At 38.4% G+C, this 23,220-nt stretch overlaps 1 protein-coding gene across 1 annotated transcript in view; it reads left to right on the top strand.

The window, feature by feature from the left end:
* LOC122791490 (glutamic acid-rich protein-like) overlaps positions 1 to 23,220 on the top strand; it is a 2,133,503-nt gene that overhangs the window by 1,843,002 nt on the left and 267,281 nt on the right. Inside the window, exon 10 of the mRNA XM_044059233.1 lies at positions 6,259 to 6,308. Within this exon, the coding sequence (XP_043915168.1) occupies positions 6,259 to 6,308 (50 nt within the window). The remainder of the gene's footprint in view (positions 1 to 6,258; positions 6,309 to 23,220) is intronic.

Below are 23,220 nucleotides of genomic sequence, written 5' to 3'. Positions count from 1 at the left end.
TGAAAAGAAGTCATATAGAATACCACCAATGGATGGATGCTGATTACAATGCAAAATGCCTGCCTTGAAAAATAAGGCAAACATCAGCCAACCTTCAATATTTCATGATACACATTTCAGTATTTGGCAACAACATCAACAACAAAATGTGCATTAGACTACTATTCTACCATTAAGAATTTTAGTACATCTGAGTGACAAATTTTATCCCCCGTTTTATTCTCCTCAAACCATTGCATTTAGTCCATGATATATTACAAGAACTCATTTTTTTATGCTGAAATATACTTATTTTTCACTTCTGATATAACAAAATACAACAAAGATGCATTATTGATTAATGTTGTACTCTACACCTTGATCAGTGATGATAAACAACAGTTGAATAAACTTCTCAGACTGTGGCAGCAACCTTGGAATCTAAATATAATAGCATGTATGACAGACCTTAAATGATTTTATTGCAAAACATTCAGGTTGTAATGCAGGATATCTAATTAAAAAAATCCAGCTTATACTGCTATTCTCTCTTTTCAGGCTTCAGTGCAACTTAATGCTGAATTTGACCTCACCCATTTTGCTGTAGCATTTATGGCACTTGAGCCATGACTTTACTTCTGAAAGAATAATTTGTTCTGCAGAAACATATAGGAATTATACTTCTGCTATAATTACAACTTAGTAAAGATACATTCTTGTACAATTCTATTATATTACATACTGAGCCGAAGTATTTGCATGATGCAAAATGTTAAGACTATCACAGTAAATGCATATACACCATCATGATTTGGTGCAAATTTGTAAAATATTATATCTGTGTTCACCTTTCACATTTCACTGTCTGTCTACAAACTGCATCTAAGACTGTGATTCTATCCTTAGGTATTTTACTACAGATCATTGGCAAATTTGACCATAGCACTTTTGTAGCTTCAAACCATAGTGTATTACTCATGATATGCTACAAGACAAAAATCACTATTCTGCATAAAATATTGTTACTTTGATGTAATGGGAACTCTGTAAATATGCATTTTACACCAAGGTTTTTCTGTATTGTGAGTGGAATAATCTTGATGGGAATTGAGTATAATGAAAAATTTTATACGTGATAATAAAGACCCACAAATTTTACAATTTAGTACTTATGTATAAATGTCATCAGTTCCCTTTCAAGATGTTGTTGCAGAACATTCAAGATGTACCTATGGAGTACTTAGCTATATAATGCACCTAAGACTACAAGTCTATGCTTAGAGATTTCAGTGCTACTTGATGCTGAATTTAATTTCATCCCTTTACCTGCTGTCCACGACTGGTGAGCAATGATATGCTAGAAACTGGGGTGGGGGGCATCCATTTTCTGGTGAAACAAATAATTACAATTTTTCCGTTTGATGTACAGCGCAGTGGTGCATCAGGTAGCACACTTGCTTTTGATGCAGAAGGCTGTGCATTTTATTCATACACCAAGCAGATTGTTTGCTGGAAATGCAGTGCAACATAAAGGGGGTGCTCCTCTGAAAAGAGGCTACTATCCTAGTGGGATTAACCTAGTCAACAAAGGATCAAAAAGATAAGTGCAATGACAATTCCATGAATATGTATTCTAGACCAGGACTGTATTCTGAATGCTAACCAGAATGAATACACCTCACCCACAAAAAAAAAAAACAAACACAATGCTGAATGCCAGACTTTTATTATAAAATACCTATATACCCTTGCATTTGGTGCCTATATATAAAAGGACATATGTCAGTCCTCTGTTGAAATTTTCTTACAAGATCTTTTATTTTCTAGAGAATTATTTATGATTTTTACTTCTGACGTAATAATAAAGTAGTGCATCTATATTTTTGTCATTAGGTTTTGTCAGAACTCATGCTCACGGGACATATATTTCCCAATGGAAACAAGACATAATGTGGACTATAATGCCAAGTCCTCTGAAACACTACATTTGGTACTTGTGTATGAGGCCATATGACAGTTCTGCTATGATAGTTTACATTTGCATTTTTTTTTTCCAGTTTAGCTTTCTAGTATGCATAAGACAACTTTGTTTTTATCATTGACTTATGATGTTGCACAAAGTTCAAAGCCTAATATAAATGATTTGGTAAAGTCAGTAATTATTTTTGTTTGTTTTATTTAACACTGATTTGTTTGGGAAATTATGCTTATTTTTTGAAGGCTAGGTAGTGCTTTTATAATACTGTACATTTGCATGGTTGCATTAAATGCTTCCAGGATATTTATAGTTATTGAATCCACTTGTTATTAATATTGGAAAAGACTTTCATTATGTTTCTGTCAATATATTGTAGTTTGTGCTTTATATGAGATAACCAGTAGTCTGTAACTGATCCACAGGTGGCTGTTTTATGTCAGATTTTTCTGAGTTCAAAACTAAAATCAGGTGTCCTGACTCATAACATGTTTAGGACCTTGCTTTTGGCTATAAGATATGCACAAAGCAACTCGCTACACACACACACACACACACACACACACACACACACACATCTGTACACATGCAATGTGTTTAGTGATACCATATGAAGAGGTTAGTGGTCATGTTATATCAGTGATTACACAACACTGAAAAATATGACATTCATTGCTTCATGTGGAAAGGTATAAAACTGCACAACAAAACATCTCTAGGAGAAAGTCAACAATTCAGATAGTTGACTCAAAACAATAAACAAAAAAGTAAACATTTTTGCAGCCTCCCCCCACATCTCCCATACTCCACCTACTCCATATAAACAAACTTTGAGGTTGCAGCACCTTGGGATAAGTCGATAACATCAATACCATCAAATGATAAACTTCAAAAAAGCAGAATATGTGATTTAGCTGGACTCAGCTAAACTCATCCATTTACTTGAGTTTTGACATTGTAACCTCCCCAGATATGCTGTATGTTACACTCAGTAATTCACTATGAACTCTGCATAGTTTATATAATAATGGGTGCAGACTAATGTTGTGCAATGACTTTTTTGGTTAATATCATATGAACCATGTAATACTGAATCGGGCATTTTCACAAAAACCCTGTCATGCTGCCGCATGTCATATGCAATCCCTGTGTTACTGTCAGATTTAACAAAGATGGTCTGACGTTATGCTAGTATAGGCAAGTTACTGAAAAACACCCAAGTACTAGTAACTTTGGTGAAGCTGTAGCAACAACAGGAAATCCATGGATCTATGAAAATTTCCTTCCGAAACAAACTCCCTTACTAGTTGCACTGACCTCTTACTGTCATCATTTGAATGCATTTAGCTTTGGCAACCTTCCCACTATAATTATATGTGCTATCCTTAACCTTAACCATAATCATAACTCTGACCCTAACCTTAAACCTAAGCCTAACCTTAACTTTGACCCTATCCTTAATCTTAGTCCTGCACTTTACCTTCAAAAAAACCTTTCTGTACCACTACGCAAGACAGGCTCAGCCGCAGAAGCACACAGCAATCAACATGCACTATACTAAAGCTATCCTCTCACATAAACCTTACTGTAAGCCACCAACACTCACACATATACATTCTCTCCTCTAATACCAACCCTCATGCATCTCTCCACATTCTGAACTGTCAACATTCTGAATGGCAACCATCTCTCTCTCTCTATATATATATATATATATATATATATACATATATATATATATATATATATATATATATATATATATATATATATATACAGTATATATGGGTTTACTGGAGTAGAATGAAATTCCATTAAATCAAATGTTACTGAACCAAGATGACAATACCAAAAACTTAATTTAACAAACATTCACATCACTGGAATTTTAATCTGGGGAAGGAGGCAGTTGGCCAACATGGGGAAATTCAGCTCAGTTTTGGAGTTGGTATTTTTAATTAAGGGGGTGTGGGAGATGAAGCCCCCCCAACTTAGGTGGGATTGACATGCCTTGGTGTGTGTGTTTTTTATGTTGGCCATCTGCTTCTTTTCCCGGATTAAATTTCTGGTGATGTGAATGCTCATTACACTAAGTTTTCAGTATTGTTGTCTCGGTTAAGTAACATTCGATTTAATGGAATTTTGGTCTAATCATTTAGGATATTTACACTTGTTATTGCCAGTATGACAGACCCCTTCCATAATGGCTCTCTGCCTTACACATCTGGTGTGATGGGTATATCCCACAGTCTGAGGTAATGTATGGGCTCAGCTGTCATGTGAGTATAAAGGACCTAAAAAAGACTAGCAACAATAAGTCAGGCCATAGCTTTGAACTCGGTTAAAGCAACCTGACATACTTACCAAAGAAGCTTGGAAGGCTATGTATGGCTGAGCTAAAAAATGATGACAAAAAAATCAGATTACAGCTGAATTATGGATAATCTGACAAACAAAAGAGTGTAGAGTTACTAGTTTTTCAAGTTCCCAAAATAAGGCATTTTTTATGGAAAACTAAGATTGTCTAGGACAAACCATAACCACTGATACTCCAAAGGACTGGACTTCACTTTTTTTCCAAAATAAAAGCTCACCGTTTCAGAATGTGAGTTGTTTATGTTGTTTCATATAATATTGATGTGTCTTGGATACAAATGAATTGTTTCATTCAACCATTCAAAGAAACTACAGAAATATTTTTTATCCTAAAATCTCAGGACATTTGTCATTCGTGACACAGTTGCTCAAGTAAAGTGAAGTGGGGCAGGTGGAGTGGAGTTGACTTCTATGAGGCAGTTCAGTGACAATGTACAAATTGACAACTACCATGTTCATAGTGGCATGCAAAATATTTGCAGGAAGCATCACTAACAAACAAAGACAGTGACCGAGGGCACCATATGATCACAGACTGAGCTGATAATGAGATAGGTTGCTATGGACAGTCATTGTTAGTTGTCAGAGGGGAAGCATCCAAGTGGCATTAGTTGATGATGCACTGTGTAATGAAAAGGACACCATGGAATTCAATCCCTGTCAAGCATATGCAAGGCATGCATAGGTGTCTTTTCAATGACTTGAAGGTGTGGGAGAACAACAGGCACCACCTGTCAGTGACAGGTGGTGGTAACTCCAGTTGTAGATAATATAAATTGGAGTTGGTGCATGTGATACATAAGACTGGTGTAGTCATCAGCAGTAAGATAAGGAGGTTCATGCTCTAGCAGAAAGGTGTTACAGCATATGTACAGCTGGTAAAGGAAGGCAAGAAGAGCTGCATTCCTGCATTTCCTGAAGTGCTCTATCAGACCCTGAAACAGGACTTCAAGAATTGCATGCCTGCAATCTGTGGCAGTAATGGTAGAAATGTGAAAGCAAATTCAAAAATTATACACTGCCTTTTAGACCTCACATCACCAAATAATGGGCTTGTTTGAGGTGAAACAAGTTCACGAATCTCAACCCAGGTTAAGAGCTTTAGAAATGTGCTAAATTGGAGTGCTCTGCTATAGGTGTTGTATTGCAGTGGGGCTTATGAATTACTTGGACCATTTTATTGAAGCAATTAATTAAATATGAGTCTACAGACAGTGAACTCTACAGTTCTCATTTCATCTTGTCCATTCCATTCCATGTATATCCTGTTGTGTACATTAGAACCATGATAAATTTAGGAATACATTGGGAAGAAACTGCTATCATAAAGATTTAAAGATTATTTTACACCACAAAGTATCACTCATAGACAAACTAGTTCAACCTTACCTGTGGTATTTATTTATGAGACTACCAGGTAAATAGGAAAGCTTGTAACTACATTAATAGATAGAAAGTTGAAAAACAATTTGCAATTGAAATGACCTTACACAAACATTTATTTGTGTTTTCCATGATGCATAGCACTGATAGATGAATTTAATTTTTGTTTTAATTTCTTGTCCACTTCAGTAATTTCAATGATATTAAACAAATGCATTATAAATCTCTTCCTTCTCAAAAGTAAACAGCAGAAAACATTAAATCTTTCATGCTAAGCATTGTTTTGCTTAATTTTCAAGCTAAAATGATTAACTGCTGTTTTTTTCTATCTAGTACTAATTTTGTTGCATAGATTTGAAAGAGTTCAACACTTGTAAAATTATTCACTGATTCCTCATTCAGGTATGGGTACATATAAGTGCTGCATATACTGCAAGAGGTTTGTATTTTGTGTAACCTCTAAATAGTTCAGTCATTTGTGACTTTGTTAAAAGGATGAATGTGCAATTAGTCACGTATTCACACAATTTCAATTTCAATTTCAGATTGCATCTTTGTTGGATTCTCAACCTATTGTCTTCAGAAATACTGGCAGGTAAATCTTTTGTCAACAAAATGATTTTCAGAGCAAGATTATCCATTTTTATGCTCAAATTATGGAGTAATAGTTGTATACAATATAAATAATGGCTTCTTTCAGAGTGTGCACTTTAAATGTGTTATTTATCATGCTGAGTGAATATAGTAACAATATAATGATATTTGAGCTAATAGTCTTCAGTAATATTAACTTAATTTATCTCAAAATTTACAGAATGTAACAACTATGACACTGTCTACATGGAATCTTTTAACATATTTTATACAGTGTGCTGTGAAAAAAATATCACTGAGCAAACAATAAGCAACTTTACAATTCAGTTTGCATATTCATGCTTAGAAATGAGGCTTGTTTGTTGAGTGTCACACATGTACTAGTTACTTATAATGGCTGTATGCAGTCAATGTATTATACTCAGATACATAATAAACTTGAATGGTACTGCAAATGTACAATGGAACAAAAAAAATGATTTTTTGAATACAACATGCTTGTCATAATTTTTCCCCTGATAACCTGTATATACTGGAATTCAGAGTTATGCAATACATTACGCAGTGCAAATTGGCAGAGGTAGTGTCAACAAGCAGGGTGTGGTTGGCTGTTAAGACACAGATTGCAGTTACTTCAGTTATGCAAGGGCCAAAATAGTGTGGTACACAGCTCATGCGAATGAATGCATAATGATATGGAAATGAAGAACCCCATGTAAATGAGGTACAGTATGTATGAAAATGATGCCATCCAAAATGGAGGATCATTTCAGAAATATATAAAACAAGCTTGCTGTGCCATGGAGCAAACCCATTTGTGGCATATCTGACAGGAGTGATGCTGGGCATAGCAGCAGCAGTAGCAGTACTATACCAGCATGTATAAGTAGCAGCCACTGGAGCCAGTGCTTGCAGTATTATGTTGCAGTTATTCTCACTAACTGAAGACATGTGGACAGAACCTGACATGTCAGTGGTGCACAGACCAGAAGAATGCTGTTCATTATCTTGTGGATAGGGGCACTGTAAGAAATGTCATAACTGAATTGTGTCACCTACATATGTAATTGAGGCATGTGTGAAGCCTTAACGCTTTTACCCACAGTGTCATTTCACTCAGACTGGGGGAGGGGCATGCTATGGATTAGGTAGGCATCTGTCTCATGAAACCTAAACCATTTCCTCAGTATTATGTTACAAAGTGAAGATAAACAAATCTAGTTGCTCAGGAAACAGTAGTGAGAATTAACACTATGCAGGCATTTTACAACGTAGCCCATTTCCCTGAAGTTCTAGGACCCATAGATTCCAGACCCCATCTGGTGCAGAGAGCCATCAGTACATCAAAAAAGGCTTCTACCTCCTGAACTGCTATATGGTCTCTGATATCAAGGGAATCATTAATAATTTTCCCATGTGCTATCGGTTCACATGATTCACACTTATAGCACTTATCTGACCTGTAGCAAATGTTCCTGCAAGGTAACTTCCCCTGTAGCCATCTAGTTGGTAGCTGCCTCACAAATGCTAGACAGAGATGTCTGTATGGATGGGTACCATGCAAGGCTTGGAGTGGGTGTCATATAATGTTCTGTTACTTATGTGTTGCTCGTGATGCCAGAGATGCTCTAGATCCCTAGTTGGTAAACCCTATCCGCAACTTCAAGCAATTCATGAAACAGCTTATAATACAACCCAGTTAGAAACATAAACTATAGTGGTGTGTGTGTCCAAGACAGCTGTAAAGAGGATATTTATAATGTGTTCCATGTTACACAACACAGTATTCCACAAACAATTGCAGCAGCAGGTGATCACCATCGGAAGACCTTCCATTCCAGTTAGCAGCAGAAGGGCAAGGTAAAAAAGTGAGAGAAACATGCAGTAACAATACTACAGATAAGGCAGGGGTGAGAGCAGTATGTTGCAGTGCTGGCAAAGAAATATTGTTTAGTCCACAACTCTAAGTCATGATACAGACAACACAGAATAAAATAATGTGAGTGGTATCACAGTTTGGCTATGTGAAGCAGAGCATGGACTGGTCACTATTGCTGATCAGATATCTCCAAACCCACACAGGCTAGGGGGATGGCAGTGCACACTCACCACAACATGCACTGGTGGGGAAAACATTGTCTCTAGAGCAAAGGAGGTTATAACCCCTCTATACTCATCACTAATCAGGCCCATAACTGAGTATAATGTCACTTTTGGCATGTGCATACAAAGCACCTGTAGCAATTGGAGAGACCACACAGGTTTCCAACTAAGTAGATCAAGGGACTCCAGCATTTGCTTAACACAGATCAATTAAAGTTCCTGTCACTATACTCAGTATCGTATAGACTTCTTAGAGAAGACTTATGCCCAGCTTACAGCACAATCTCCAATCTAAACCTAATGAATTTGCTGCACATTTGTAAGTCAAACGGGACGAGAGCTATAAATTCCAAGGACATAAACATGGCCTGTGACTTGAATAGGATATGCTGGAGGGAGAGATTTGTCTCCCATTGACTGCCACATCTTTGAAATAGGTTTCCAATTCATGTGAAGCAGAGCACATCTATGACACTGTTCAAAAGGAACCTGCACAAGTGGATGAGGCACCATAAATTCTTACTGGGGATAGTGCCCGCAACCCTCCTCGACATGGGCAGTTATTAATCAATACAGTCCTGGGTATTGACTAGAGTATCTGTGGTATTACATTAGGATGAAAAAGCTAGGCTTGAAATGACCTCCTGGTCAATAGTCTAGTAACCTCCTATGATCTATGACTATAAGATGGGCTAGTGTCTAGGGAGGTCAAAATTGAAGCCACATATTTTGGAAGAATATGGGGACTCAGAGATTACACTCTTCAGTGTTGCAGTCAAGCTGCAGTGATCTGAATGTTGCCAGTGTCCACTGTGCTAACTAGCTGTGTCAGGTTAAGATGCAGTCATGGCAGGGAAGAGGTAGAACTATAGTTCCATACACATCCACCATGATAGGGTGTACAATTTGTTAGACATAGATCTCAAGGACCATGCACATCCACTGTGACAGGGTCTACCATGTGTTAGACATAGAGCTATAGGACCAAGCACATCCACTCTGACAGGGTGTACTATGTGTTAGGAGTAGAATTATAGACCATGCACCTCCACTCTGACAGGGGTGTACCATGTGGTGATTCTGAAGGGAATGCAGCTTTCTCCCATTTATGCACTTTGACCATGGCCACAACTCCCCCCTTCCCGAGCTGGTTAACAGCTGCAATTAGTACTTTATACAGCCTCCCACATTTACCTCCTTTGGCTATGCCTCAGCATACAGCCCTGGAACCCCGCGACCCATGTGGCTCGTCCATCCCAAGGTTTTCTGCATACATGATTTACTCCCATAGCCACTGGCAGATGATACATTGCTATGCCACTGACGCTGTTCCTGATTACATACACATCACACCATCTCCTTCATTGCCTCTGACATCTACCCCAGGGTTTATTATGCTTGCTGAGGTACTTACCAGACTGGACACCTTCAATGTACTTTACTAGAAAGGATATCTACCTTAATTCTGTCAAGCTTCAAGTATACATACTATTTATGAAACCTCCTCTAGTTTCCAGTTTCATAGTATTGAGTGGTGTTTTTTGAAATAGTACTGGTGTTATATATTGCAATCAGAAGAGCTCATTAGAATGGCTGGTATGCTGATGAAGTTGTTTAGTGAAAGTGTCTGTGAATCACTGCCAATGTGTAATGCACTAGCTGCATGTGTTGGTGCTAGACATGCATGTCACAGTGACTGTTAAAGGTGTAATCTGTGCTCTTATTCATATGATATGCATAATTCTATGTACTCTCATTCATATGATATGTGTACATCCCTGTACTCTCATTCATATGATATGCATAGATCCATGTACTCTCATTCATATGATATATGTACATCCATTATGCATAGATCCATATACTCTCAATCATATGATATGTGTACATCCATGTTCTCTCATTCATATGATATGCATACATCCACAGTGCCTCAGTGTGGCACGTTGACTATGTGTTTAACAGTATAGTGCAGCACTGCAGTGCACAGCATATGATTCACAAATGGGCATTCATGCACACAAAGCTACCATTCTGGACCTTGAGTGGCTGTGGGTGCATTGCCATAGCTATTTCAGGCACCGTAAAATGTCAGACTCCACCATGATATGCCAGAGAGTGCTTAATTTGCTCTTAAAATGGTCTTGTATTGAAGGTAGATGCCTAAAACAAGCTTGCTAGGATGGTGACTGATGACACTGCTATTTCCTCTTTTGAATAGTAGTTTTGGCATAAGTATAATGATTTAAAATGGAGCCTGTATAGCCTGCTTCATCTTGGGAAACAGAGACATTAAAATGGACTGTAAAAAGCTTTCTGTCTTGTATGTCGTTAACTGTAGTGTGTGTGTGTGTGTGTGTGTGTGTGTGTGTGTGTGTGTGTGTGTGTGTGTGTGTGTGTATATATATATATATATATATATATATATATATATATATATATATATATCTATAAATACATATATATATATATATATATATATATATATATATATATATATATATAATTATGGTTCTATATTTCTACATCTAATGGCTGAATTTACATATAGCCGAAACTTAAATTGCCGAGACCAGTTTGCCGAAAGTGTTAGTAGCAGAAAATACAGTTTGACAAATGTCAAATTGCTGAATTGGAACTGTAAAGCAGTTCTGGCATGTTTAGTATATAAAGAACACTGGTTTGCTGTAAATCGTACAACACACCTGTCTACATCATGGCGAATGTGGCACATGACTCACCCAGAACCTTAGGATGTATATACAGTTCGGAGAAGTCTCAGAGAGGTAGGGGCATGCTCGTTCTTGAAGGAGTCCTGTATCATCTGAATAAAAGTAAAAAGAGGAAATGTATCATTTTCCCCACTGTAGTGTGATCTCAGAGTTAGTATATTTAAGTAGGGGGTCTGTGAGGGGTGCAGGGTGCTTGCCCCCCTGTACAATAGTGTTTAAACTATTTCATTTAAATAAAATGACAGTAAATGGATGCACGGGTTGGTGGTGTGCAGTGTCATGTTCGGCAGTTGTTGTTTCAGCAGTATGAGTTCGGCAAAGTGTGGTTCAGCCGTTTGGGTTTTTGGCAGTTTGGAATTTTGGTTTACTGGTCTCGGTAAAGTGTAATTCGGCTGAATGTAAATTCGGCCATTATATATATATAGATAGATATAGATATAGTGTTGCTTGTATAAGCTTTGTTTTCTAATGGATTATGAACAACAGCTGAATATGCTTGGGTGTCAAAGAAGTTGGTAGCACTTCTTTCAGCACTGAGATGTGTGTAATGCCTGTGATAATCCAATGCTCCACTGTAATTGGAGTTGTAGCATATGAGAGTAATTATAGTTATATGAGTTATTTTTGGCCTGCTCATGGTGAAGAAGCTCTCCCCAGCCCTTTTTCACTGTACACGCCCACAACACACTTGGTCTGCCTGTATCCTTGCAGCTCGGGTCCTCCCCCTTGCAACTGCAACATTGACAAATAAAACCACTGCTACTGGTCGGCTTCTCTCTACAGTTATTGCAAGCCAAGAATAACACTTTTTAAAAAGGATCCCCACCAGACAAGTCTGCATAACACACTTGGTCTGCCTGTATCATCGCAGCTCGAGTCCCCACTCACCTCAGCAAGTGCAACATTGCTAAATAAAACCACTGCTATGGCCTGGTTTCTCCTTACAGTTATTGCAAGCCAAGAATAACATTTTTTAATAAGGATACCCACCAGACAAGTCTGTATCCGTGATTGGATGTTTGCAGTTCTTATTATCAGTAAATGTGGTCCTTTAAGAGCTAAGTTTTAAACATTGTGACTGGATGCTTACATTTATTTTATAGTAAATTTGGTACTTTTACTAGTTATATTTTAAACATTGCTTTGGCCAGCATGCACACCTGCAAGGGCACCCCAACCCCAGGCAACTATAGCTTCATCTCTTGTCACTAGGTGGTGCAACTAACAATATACTTTCTGTATCTTGTCCCAAATAAATCTGCCTCCCCATTAGAATTCCTGTAAAGTAAGGCTAGTACCATTTACTTGGTGTATTTTGCCCCAGATAGATTTGTCATCCTTTGTTGATTTACTTATACACCAAGGCTGCAAAAGTAGTGTATCTGCAATTATCTGCTTACACTCCTACCTGTCTGCCTCTACCTCTTCCTTGCTTTCACTTAGCTTACAACTCCAAGGTTTCCACTTCTCATACTGATTGCTTTTCTTTTCACTCTTTTTTGAGGGGGGCCAGCCTGCTCTGTTCACCCTCAGTACATTTGGGCTCACTCTACTCCCCTACCCTACCACCATTCCCACCCAACCCTGCATCACATAGAGTTATACAAACACTAACCACTTCCCTAGCTCCCTCCAATCAACAATCACCATCTGTCAATCACACATCACTTAACCAATACACTATTTGTAAAACTCCTCCCTCCCCTCACACAACTTAATTGCAACTGTCCTTAATCACTCTACTCCCACCACACATCAACACCCCTCTGTCCCTACATCTTCTTAATCACACCATCCACCTAACCTAACATTTAAAAAAAGAATGCACACCATGCTATTTCTCCTGCCCACATTCTGTATCCTACTGCTATCTGCACACTATCATTCTGCACTCACCTACAGATACAACATGTCCATAGCTCCACACTGTATTATACTAATACCGTCCAGTCCTCACTCTCCTACCTTGCCATCTCCTCCCAACTCTTCAGTCACACACCTGTTGCATACTTCCACTTCAAACATGTAGTTGTAAGCAATGCCACTAACCACTTTAGCAAACACCTTCACATACTCTTCATACTGTCACACAAACATGCATGTATATTATCACAGATTCCCTATAGTGGTGATATACACCTTAATCCCAGGTCAGATACTGCACAACATACCATCATGCCTACCATTACACCCCTTTCTCATATTAAAACTTCAGACCTTCTCATTCTTACCATGAACCCTAGAATCATAGTTAATAAAATCACAGACTTTCATGCAGTCATTGCACAATACTCCCTAGACATTCTTATAGCAACAGAAATTTGGCTAAACCCCCAAATAAGAGACCCAGACATACTCCCACAAGGTTATTGCATACACAGGTTAGACAGGATCAGGAAGAAGGGAGGCAGGGTTGCAATATTCTACAAAGGTAACCTAAGCATAGACTACCTACCAATTAAATTCCCTTATTTTAACAACTTTGAAGTCCTAGTAGCATGGCTCAGAATCAACCCAAAGAAAAATATTACCATAATAGCCACTTACATACCTCCCAACAATACTCCCACTGCCATTGAAGAACTCATAGGCTGGACAGCCTCAGCCTACACCCACAAAACCATTACTACAGGCAACTTCAACTTAGACTGGAACACTTGCACCAATGATAACCCCCCCACCTCCATAAATCTGCTTGGTTTCTCCAAACAATCCAGTTTCCCAATCAAACCGAAAAACACAGCAAAAGGGAATTTATCTTAGATTGGTCACTTATTAACAATACCACCTACAACTACCTTTCTGGATGCCTTCCAAATAATTTAAATGACCATAGGCCTACCTACTTAATCTGTCATCAGCTCAACCCACCCAGAACCACAGTTTACAAAGTCATATGAAATACCAAAAACTTCTCCAATGAAGCATTCTTAGACATGCTCAATAAATGTAACTGGACACCACTCCATCATCTCCAACTCAACCAGGCCATAACATACTTCAAAGATACATTTCTAGCTATTCTAAATAGCTTAATACCAACTCGAACATGTTGTGTTAAAAATAAGAGATTACCCTGGATATCAAAAGAAACCATTATTCTTCAAAAACAATGGACAAATTCTGGTTTCAATACCCGAAAACAAAAGACAGTAAAACTCTGTTAGCATACCAGCAGCATCACAATCAAACAAAAAAAGCCCCCTCAAACTAGACAAAAAAACATATTACATATCTATGCAAAACAAATATGAGAACGATCCCCAAAAGTCCTGGCAGGCAATTAACTCGGTCCTCCACCCAGGTAAGGCCACAACCCCAGAACCAACAACGAATAACCAAAGCATGAGTATTGCCTCACAAATCAACAGCTACTTTATAAACACCATCCTCTCCTTAGTTACTGGGAACAATTCCACCCCACCATCTCTTCCACCTAATGTGGAAACTAACAACTCTTTTGACCTCAAACCTGTCCCAACTAACACCATAAGAACAATGCTGAAAAAATGATACCTTCTTTCTTAGCAGCTGACCAACTCCCCAATGAGTACCTCAAACTTTCAGCTGATGCCATAGCTCTGCCTATCTCCATTCTGGTAAATAGGTCTATAGCAGAACAATATGTCCCAAAATTATGGAAAATTTCCTATATCACCCATCTATACAAAGGAAGAACATCAACAGAATTAAGCTATTACAGACCCATAGCCATCCTTTCCCTGTGTCAAAATTCTGGAAAAATGTACACATGCTCAATTACTACAATACCTGCTATCTCACAACCTTATATCTCCCTCCCAACATGGTTTCAGACCAAAACACAGCACCAACACAGCCCTAATTAATTTCTCTAACACCATCAACCAACTCAGAAATTCAAACCAGCAAGTAGCAACAATCTTTCTAGACATGTCAAAAGCATTCAACACTGTCTCCCATCAGAAACTCCTTAATACTCTTGCCTCACTAAACTTATCAAAGACTTCCTTCTCCGGGTTCCTAAGCTATCATTCTGACAGATAACAAGCTGTACAATGGGAATCCAAACTCTCACCACTTCTGCCTGTCTCAGTCAGAGTCCCCCAAGGATCCATACTAGGGCCCCCTTCGTTTCACCACCTTCCCTAATGATCTAGCCTCATCCACAACACATATTAAAGTAGTTTGATATGTGGATGATTCATCTTTAATTTGCTCAGCAGATAGCTTACCAGACCTCCATATAGTAGCCTGACAAGCTTTTAATGATATACAAACATATCTAAGTAAATCACAACTAATCCTCAACCCCAAAAAGACACAGTTAATGCTATTTACCCATAGCAAACAATCACTGACCACCCCTCCTTTCACCATTCTCTCAGCAAACAATGCAGTCATCCAACCAGTTGAGCATACAAAACTCCTTGGTTCATAGGTTCATAGGTAGGTAGGTACTAGGCTATTGGCCCTAGGGAGCCTATATAAGCCTATCCAAAAAGGTACCCTGGCTTTCACCACCCAAGAAAATTATTTTCCTGTGCCCCTGTTGAGCAGAGCCCTACAGGTGATCCCCGGGGGTGAATTTCCTATTTCCCATCCAGTCATCAAGATTTTTCTTGAAGAGTGCTAAAGAGGAGCTTTGTTTGATATAAATAGGTAGTTTATTCCAGAGTATGGGAAGTCTTTGGGACGGGAATCTATCCCTCCAGCATGTTCTGTTTATTGTGGTGACAAGGTTTAGGTTCCTAGACTGAGTAGCTCAAAGGGATTGGGATTTCTTTAAGTGGAGTATGTCCAACAGCTCTGGGTTTGACATAGCTTTGTATGTTAGGCAGAGATCACCAAGGTTTAGGTTCCTAGACTGTGTAGCTCAAAGGGATTGGGATTTCTTTAAGTGGAGCATGTCCAACAGCTCTGGGTTTGACATAGCTTTGTATGTTAGGCAGAGATCACCTCTGAGTAGGCGATATGTGATGAAGTAAAGCTGCAGTTTTTTGAGATGGTCTGCATAGGGCATCTGTTTGAGGCCAGTAATCCTCTTTGTGAGGTATTTATGCGGCCTTTCCAGTTATTGTAGGTGTCTTGTGAGGTACATACCAAAAGGGGCGTTGTACTCTATAATGGGTCTAATGAGTGATGAGTAGAGGGGAACAATGACCTCTTTTTTCCTGGATGAGAAACCTTTTGTGATGAGGTGTGCCATGTAGAAGGATTTCCTGACTACTGTAGCGATGTGATTATCAAAGGAGAGACTACTGTCCACCTGTGTCCCAAGGTCTCTTATCACACTTTCGGTGTTAAGTAGACTATCACCTATGTGGTAGCTCATGGGTACAGAGTTTTTACCAAAGGGGGTGACAATGCACTTTTTGGTATTGAGCTTGAGGCCATGGCTTTGACACCAGGCATCTGTCTCAGTGAGGCCCTTTTGTGGGATGTTCACATCGTTAGGAGATTCAATTATGGCTCCTAGTTTGCAGTCATCTGCAAACTTCTTTAGCCAAAGACCTTCTGTGTTAGCCTGTATTTCAGAAAAGTAGGTACCAAACAGGAGAGGACCCAGGACTGAACCCTGTGGTACTCTACTTGTCACTGGTCTGAAGTCGGATATGGAGTCTGCTACTTTCACAGTGTGGGTTCTGTCAGTGAGCCAGTTGGCATCCCATCTTGTGACATAGGGATTTATACCTAGTTTAGTGAGTTTATCTATAATTCCAGAGTGGGGGATGGTGTCAAAAGCCTTGACGAGATCTAGATAGGCTGTGTGAACCACCTTACCCTCTTCTACGGCTTTGGTGATTGCTTCAAAGAAGTCTATCAGGTTTAGGAGACATGATCTGCTTTTACAAACCGAACTGGGTGGGGTCCAGAGTTTAGAGATTACCAGTGTCTTTGTTTATAAGTTCCATGGCGTGACAATCGACAACAAACTCAGATTTCACCAACACATAGCCATCACAATTAAGAAACATCACATCAAACTTGGCTCACTGTACAGAAGCAAGCCATTCTTCACTGACAATACCAGACTAGCCATATCGAGAACCTTCCTCCTTTCTACGCTCTTATATGGTTTCCCCCTCTTTACCAACTTAAAAAAATCAAACTTAACCACATTGGAAACTTGCTGCAACAAAATAGCCCATTTAACAGCCAACTTTCCCCACCAAGCCCAATACTGTATTGCTCTACATAAATTAAATTGGCTCAAGCTACCTAACCTTCTCGATCTTTACTAACTTAAATTCACACACAATATCATCTTTCATCCTGACAATCGCATAACCCTCAAGGAACTTGTTCCCTACTCATACCCACAAAGTCTAAGATCTGCAGATAGCTTTGTTTACTGTGAGAAGGTTTCTAACAACACTCACGGTAAAGCCCTATTCTCAAATCAGAAAGCCAAGTTATGGAACCCTGTACACCACACCCTTCAAAACACACCTGAACATCTATCCAAAAACTGGCATTGCTCCTGTGCCAAACCTGACTGACAAGATATCTATAAGTCTTTCCTTAATACTCTTGCCTCACTAAACCTATCAAAGACTTCCCTCTCCTGGTTCCTAAGCTATCCTTCTGACAGATAACAAGCTGTACAATGGGAATCCAAACTCTCACCACTTCTGCCTGTCTCAGTCAGAGTCCCCCAAGGATCCATACTGTCCACTCCTTACCTCAATTATTCAAATATCTATATATATATATATATATATATATATATATATATATATATATATATGTGTGTGTGTGTGTGTGTGTGTGTGTGTATATGTATGCATATGTGTGTGTGTGTGCGTGTGTGTGTGTGTGTGTGTGTGTGTGTGTGTGTGTGTGTGTGTGTGTGTGTGTGTGGGTATATATATATATATATATATATATATATATATATATATATATATATATAGGAAATCTCATTTGTTCATAACTGTTATTTGAGATGTACACAGTACTAATTTTATTTTTGTAACAATGATCTTTACTGAAATGCTTGTGTGTTTTACTTTTTGAACCTTTGTCTTCTAGAAAACTGTACTGAATATGTCTTTGTATAGACTAACTAGATGATGTGTATTTTGCATCTTACTATATGTATGCTATTGTACTAATTATTGTATTTTACTTATATTTCTGTGCAGCTTTTTCCTTAGGCCTCTGCTGAAAATGGGCTTCTGGCCCAGTCAGACTTTCCTGGTAAACAAATGTAAATTAATTAATTAATTAATTAATTAATTCCCCATTGTGTTGTTCTGCACATCATTATTAGACAAGAAGACTTACCTACTTAACTTAAACTACTAGAAACTTCAACAAGGTGTCTTTATTCCCCCTACAGGGCAGGTATTAGAGAGATAGTACCTCCTAGATCTGCTAGCTAAAGTGATTTTATCTGGACTAATCCTTTATACTCTGTTTCAGTTTTGAAAAAGGTGGAAATTAGGTCACACTCATCTCAAGCTGTGCTGCCTGAGGCCTCTGTTGATGAGTCATCAGTGGCTACCAGCTTTGCCTCTTAGCTGATGGACTAGAGTTTACCAGGGGGAGCCACTGGTACCCTCTGAGTCTGCTTCTCAAGATAAGATAAAGGCTCATATTTTGAATTTATACCAGAGGCGGTCTCCCTTGGTTGCCTTGTATCAGTTACAGAGGCTGGAGGCTGATGACGTACACTGGCAATTGAATAACTGCCTTAGAAATGTGTAGTGCTTTATGGCCATCCTGGAGTTTCCCCCCCTGCAAATATCATTATTATCAGACCATTGTTCAACCAGCCCCATTACCACTTGTCCACCCTGTATATGTTGTCCCTCCACTGGCCTCTTCATTTTTGTGTATATTCCACCCCATCTGTCAGTGTCTGTGTTCCCTGTCTTTCTGCTCCTGCTTATCCGCTCTTCTACCATCATCGACTCTATAACCATCTGTCTGTACCTTCCACATATCTGTTCTTTTGTGAATCTTAAAAAAGGTGCTCTTGACTGTAGGAAAAAAAATCTTTCCTCTGCCACCCCCACCTTGGTTCTATGTTGCATCATCAAAAGCTTAATTGAGCAAATTGCAATTTATTGAACCCAATTCAGTGAAAGCTCAATTGTGCAAACTATCATTTCAATGAAAATTTTCCAAGGGAAAGGACGTGGTTAGCCATCATTTGGAATGTGCCCTTTGCCCCACTGTAGTGCAATTGTGCAGTTGGTATTTTTAGTTAGGGGATGTGGGGGTGTAAAGCTCTGTGCTTTGCAGAGTTTTAAATTTTGTTGTGTTAGTTATAGTAGGTAGCTGGCCCACTAGTTTTTTCCCTTGGAAATTTTTATTTGAAATTGTCGTTTGCTTAATTGAGATCGCTGAATTGGGTTAGATAAATAACGATTTCCTCAATTAAGCTTTCATTGATGTGATATAGACCCCCCCACCTTATATGTTTTGTTATCTGCTCCTTTTCCCCCCATTTGCACGGGGAACTGGCAGTTTATGTTGCATGCCCACAGCTGTTTATCTGGTGGCTCCTAAGCTGATTTCCTTGTGCCAGACGATCATGAAATATAATTTTATTTTAATTATATTGTGCACAGAAGTGCATGTCTATTCAGCTGCACTACTCTTGACTTAATTTTGATGTCAATCATGTGTGACATGTCCTACTGTAGAGCTGTTCTAGGTGTAGAATAACCTATTGTCATTTATCCCATTATCATTGAACTTCCCTTTAATCATGTGGACCTTTGTGTAGACTACTGCTGCTGTTCAGTGCCATATACGTGTATAAATACTGTATGCATATATGGGAGCGCTACAAAATCCTGAAAGCCTAAAATCCTGAAACCCAAAATTCTGAGACCAAAATCTTGATAGTTCATAATACTGAAAACTCAAAATACTGAATCTCATAATACTGAAAACACACAGGGTGCCAACACTTACTTTATTCCAGCACAATTACATACAGAAATAAATAAAATACAAACCATATTACTATTCTCCAAGTATAAGCAAGGGGCAAGCCCCTCTGCAACCCCCAATGTGGGGGCACACCCCTCACACTCCCAGCTCCGAAATTGCACTTAGTGTAGTGAAGTGCAATCTGAATTGATATATTTAAGTAGCAGGGTGTGTGGGGGTGCTGGGATGCTAGCTCTCCTTGTTATAGATGAAGGGTAATATGTTTCTGTATGTACTTGTGCTGGAATATAGTAATTGTTGGTATCCTGTGTGTTTTCAGTATTATGAGATTCAGTATTGTGAGTTTTCAGTATTTTGAACTTTCAGGATTTTGGTGTCAGGATTTTAGGTCTCAGGATTTTGTAAGTATATATATATATATATATATATATGTATATATATATATATATATATATATATATATGTATATAATATATATATATATATATATATATATATATATATATATACATATTTAAGTCATCTATGGCTGTTCCTGCAGTGACCTCCTTGAACGTTAGAGATGAGTGCCTGCACAGTTCTTGTCTATAAATCTCTGCCATAATGTTAACATTTGGTCAAAATATTTTACTGTGCTTAAAATTCCTTACACATTTTGCTCTCCCAGTTGCTCAATAGAGCTTCTCAAATATTAAATATAGTAGCATCCAGTGAATGCAGCATGATAAATATGCTACGGTCTGTTTTCTCAACTTGTTGACTATGTTGTTGGGGTATGCTGTACTCTAAGGGTGTCCTTATCTAATTCCATTATAGATGCAGTTTGATTTGTTGCAATGCATGTTTAAAATATCACTGTTTTGTTTATATCTTCTAGGTCACTAGATTGTGCTCAGACATTGCTGATAAAGTTGAATTCAAATAATTTCTAGAACCAGATGCTTATTTTAATATGCTTGGTGTATTAATTGAATCTGTAGCTCCTTAATCATTTAAGTGCAGTTCATATTAGTTGATAGCTCACCTTGCATGGAAGCTTGTGTCTCATTTATTTGTTTGTTTGTTGGTTTTCAAAACTCCTCCCCTATTTTTTATCACCTTGAATGCATAACCATTACTTCTATTTCTCTAAAAATGTTTGAAAATAATAAGAAAAAAATGCATGCTGTTAATTGCATATTACTATAATAGTATATAGTCTGCATTCCGAACCAAAGAAAAAAAATCATTCATCAGTGCTAAATGTTAGCTTGCAGTAACACGTTTTTTGGATGGTCACGATAGAAAGTTTCAAGGCTATATCATAATGATTATGTATTCCTTGCCAATAACCATCCTCAGGCTATACCTCTTTTCTCATGGTAAATTTGATTTCATCAAGGGCAAGTCTTACCTATTCAACCTGGTGGAATTCTTTGAGAAAATCACCAAAGCAATGGATGATGGCAAAATGGTTCATACTGCCTACCTTGACATGGCCAAGGCATTTGACACAATACTCCACTCAGACATTGCTGACAAACTCAAGATATTCAATATGAATCCTTAGGTCACCCAGGAGTCAATAAGTTAGAACTGGAGAGTCCACCTCTACAAAGAGGCAGTCACAAATGGAGTCCCTCTTGGATTGGTCCTGGGAATGCTTCTTTTTGGCATTTAGTTATCTGAAATCACAGCCAATGTCAAAAACTTCTGGCTGACTAAATTTAGAGATAAGTAAACATTAGGAGTGGTCATAGAATCCCCCAATGACACAAATGTTCTCCAGGAAGGGCTGACCCAGACAAATAACTAGTGTCAGAGCCACAGACTAAAACTAAATGCCAATAAATGTTTATTAATACTGTAATATTAATGGTATCCTTCAGTAAGTTATCTACCCTTGGTAGCTACCATATTGACAACCCCCTCCCTAAGAGCTGACCCAGTAGTCAGGTAGTTGGGGACACACATAGACAGTAATCTAGCATTTGAACATCATGTGTCTATGGTAGTGAGGAAACCATTCTATATTGTGTAACTTATAAACAAAGGTAGACATCTAGGGGCAAGGAAGTAATTTTCCACTTAATTCACCATTCATCAGACCTATCATTGAGTACAATGCCCCCTTCTGTAAGTACCTAAGCAGGCATATTCGACAGCTAGAACATCCACAGAAATTCCTCACTAAAAGGATACAGGGAATAAGTAACATGTCCTGTGCAGACTGCCTCAGTGTCCTGTTTCTGTAATTTGTCTCATATAGGCTGTTGAGGGGGGATCTATGCCTGGCATGCAAGGCATTGTCAGACCCCACTCTGAAGGACTTCCTGCATATCCACAAAACAAACAACATCAGCATTACCCATTCTAAAGAATTAAACCTTGCCTCTAATATAAATAGGACCTGCTGGACAGATAGGTATGTATCATAGAGACTACCCCTTCTCTGGAACAAGCTCCCCATCCATGTAAAGCAGATTTTTTTTTCTAACCCAATTCAAGTGTGACTTGGACAATTGGATGGGAAACAGGAAATTTATCTCTGGTTTGGCACCCATGTCCAATGGACACTGGCAGCTTGTGAATGGTTCATCTCCCAGGTGCCTGCTTGTAAATGTTTAATCTCCCAAGCCCCTGTATACACTTATTACATGTGCAAGAACTTGTCAACGATTTGAGATACATGGTCAGACTTAAAAGGCCCTTGTGGTTGTTAGCCTATTAAACACTTATTAATCTATAAACCTATTTGTTTATTTATTTATTTATTTACATTTGTTGACCAGGAGTGTCCGACTGGACGTAGGTCCATTTTCAGCTGAGGCCCGGGGAGAAAAGCTCCACAGTTAAAATAAACAGACAGTAGTTACATTGGATTACATAGCGATTAACAATTAACATAGCAATTACTTACAACATATTTACAGATGAAGAACATAGTACATCAGTAGACAACTAGAATCTTTAGAATTTTATAACTAAAACTAGAAACCTATGAAATGTGAGCACAGCTGTCTAGGTTTTATCTGCAGGAAGATCTTGAATTTCATTGTTTAATTTGCAGAAGATTTTTATTCCGGAGTGTGGGGTGGGGGTGGGAGGGTGATGGTGGATGAATGTTTCTCTCTACTGTGTTCTGTTTAACTGCTGATTTAGTTTCAGGTCTCTGGTTCTAGTGTTAGCTGAGCTATTTGACTTTCTGAA

Source organism: Protopterus annectens, chromosome 17.part0 (assembly GCF_019279795.1).
Source record: "Protopterus annectens isolate FY-2018-M chromosome 17.part0, PAN1.0, whole genome shotgun sequence".
Taxonomy (NCBI): Eukaryota; Metazoa; Chordata; order Ceratodontiformes; family Protopteridae; genus Protopterus; species Protopterus annectens.
This window is presented reverse-complemented; position numbering and strand designations above follow the sequence as displayed.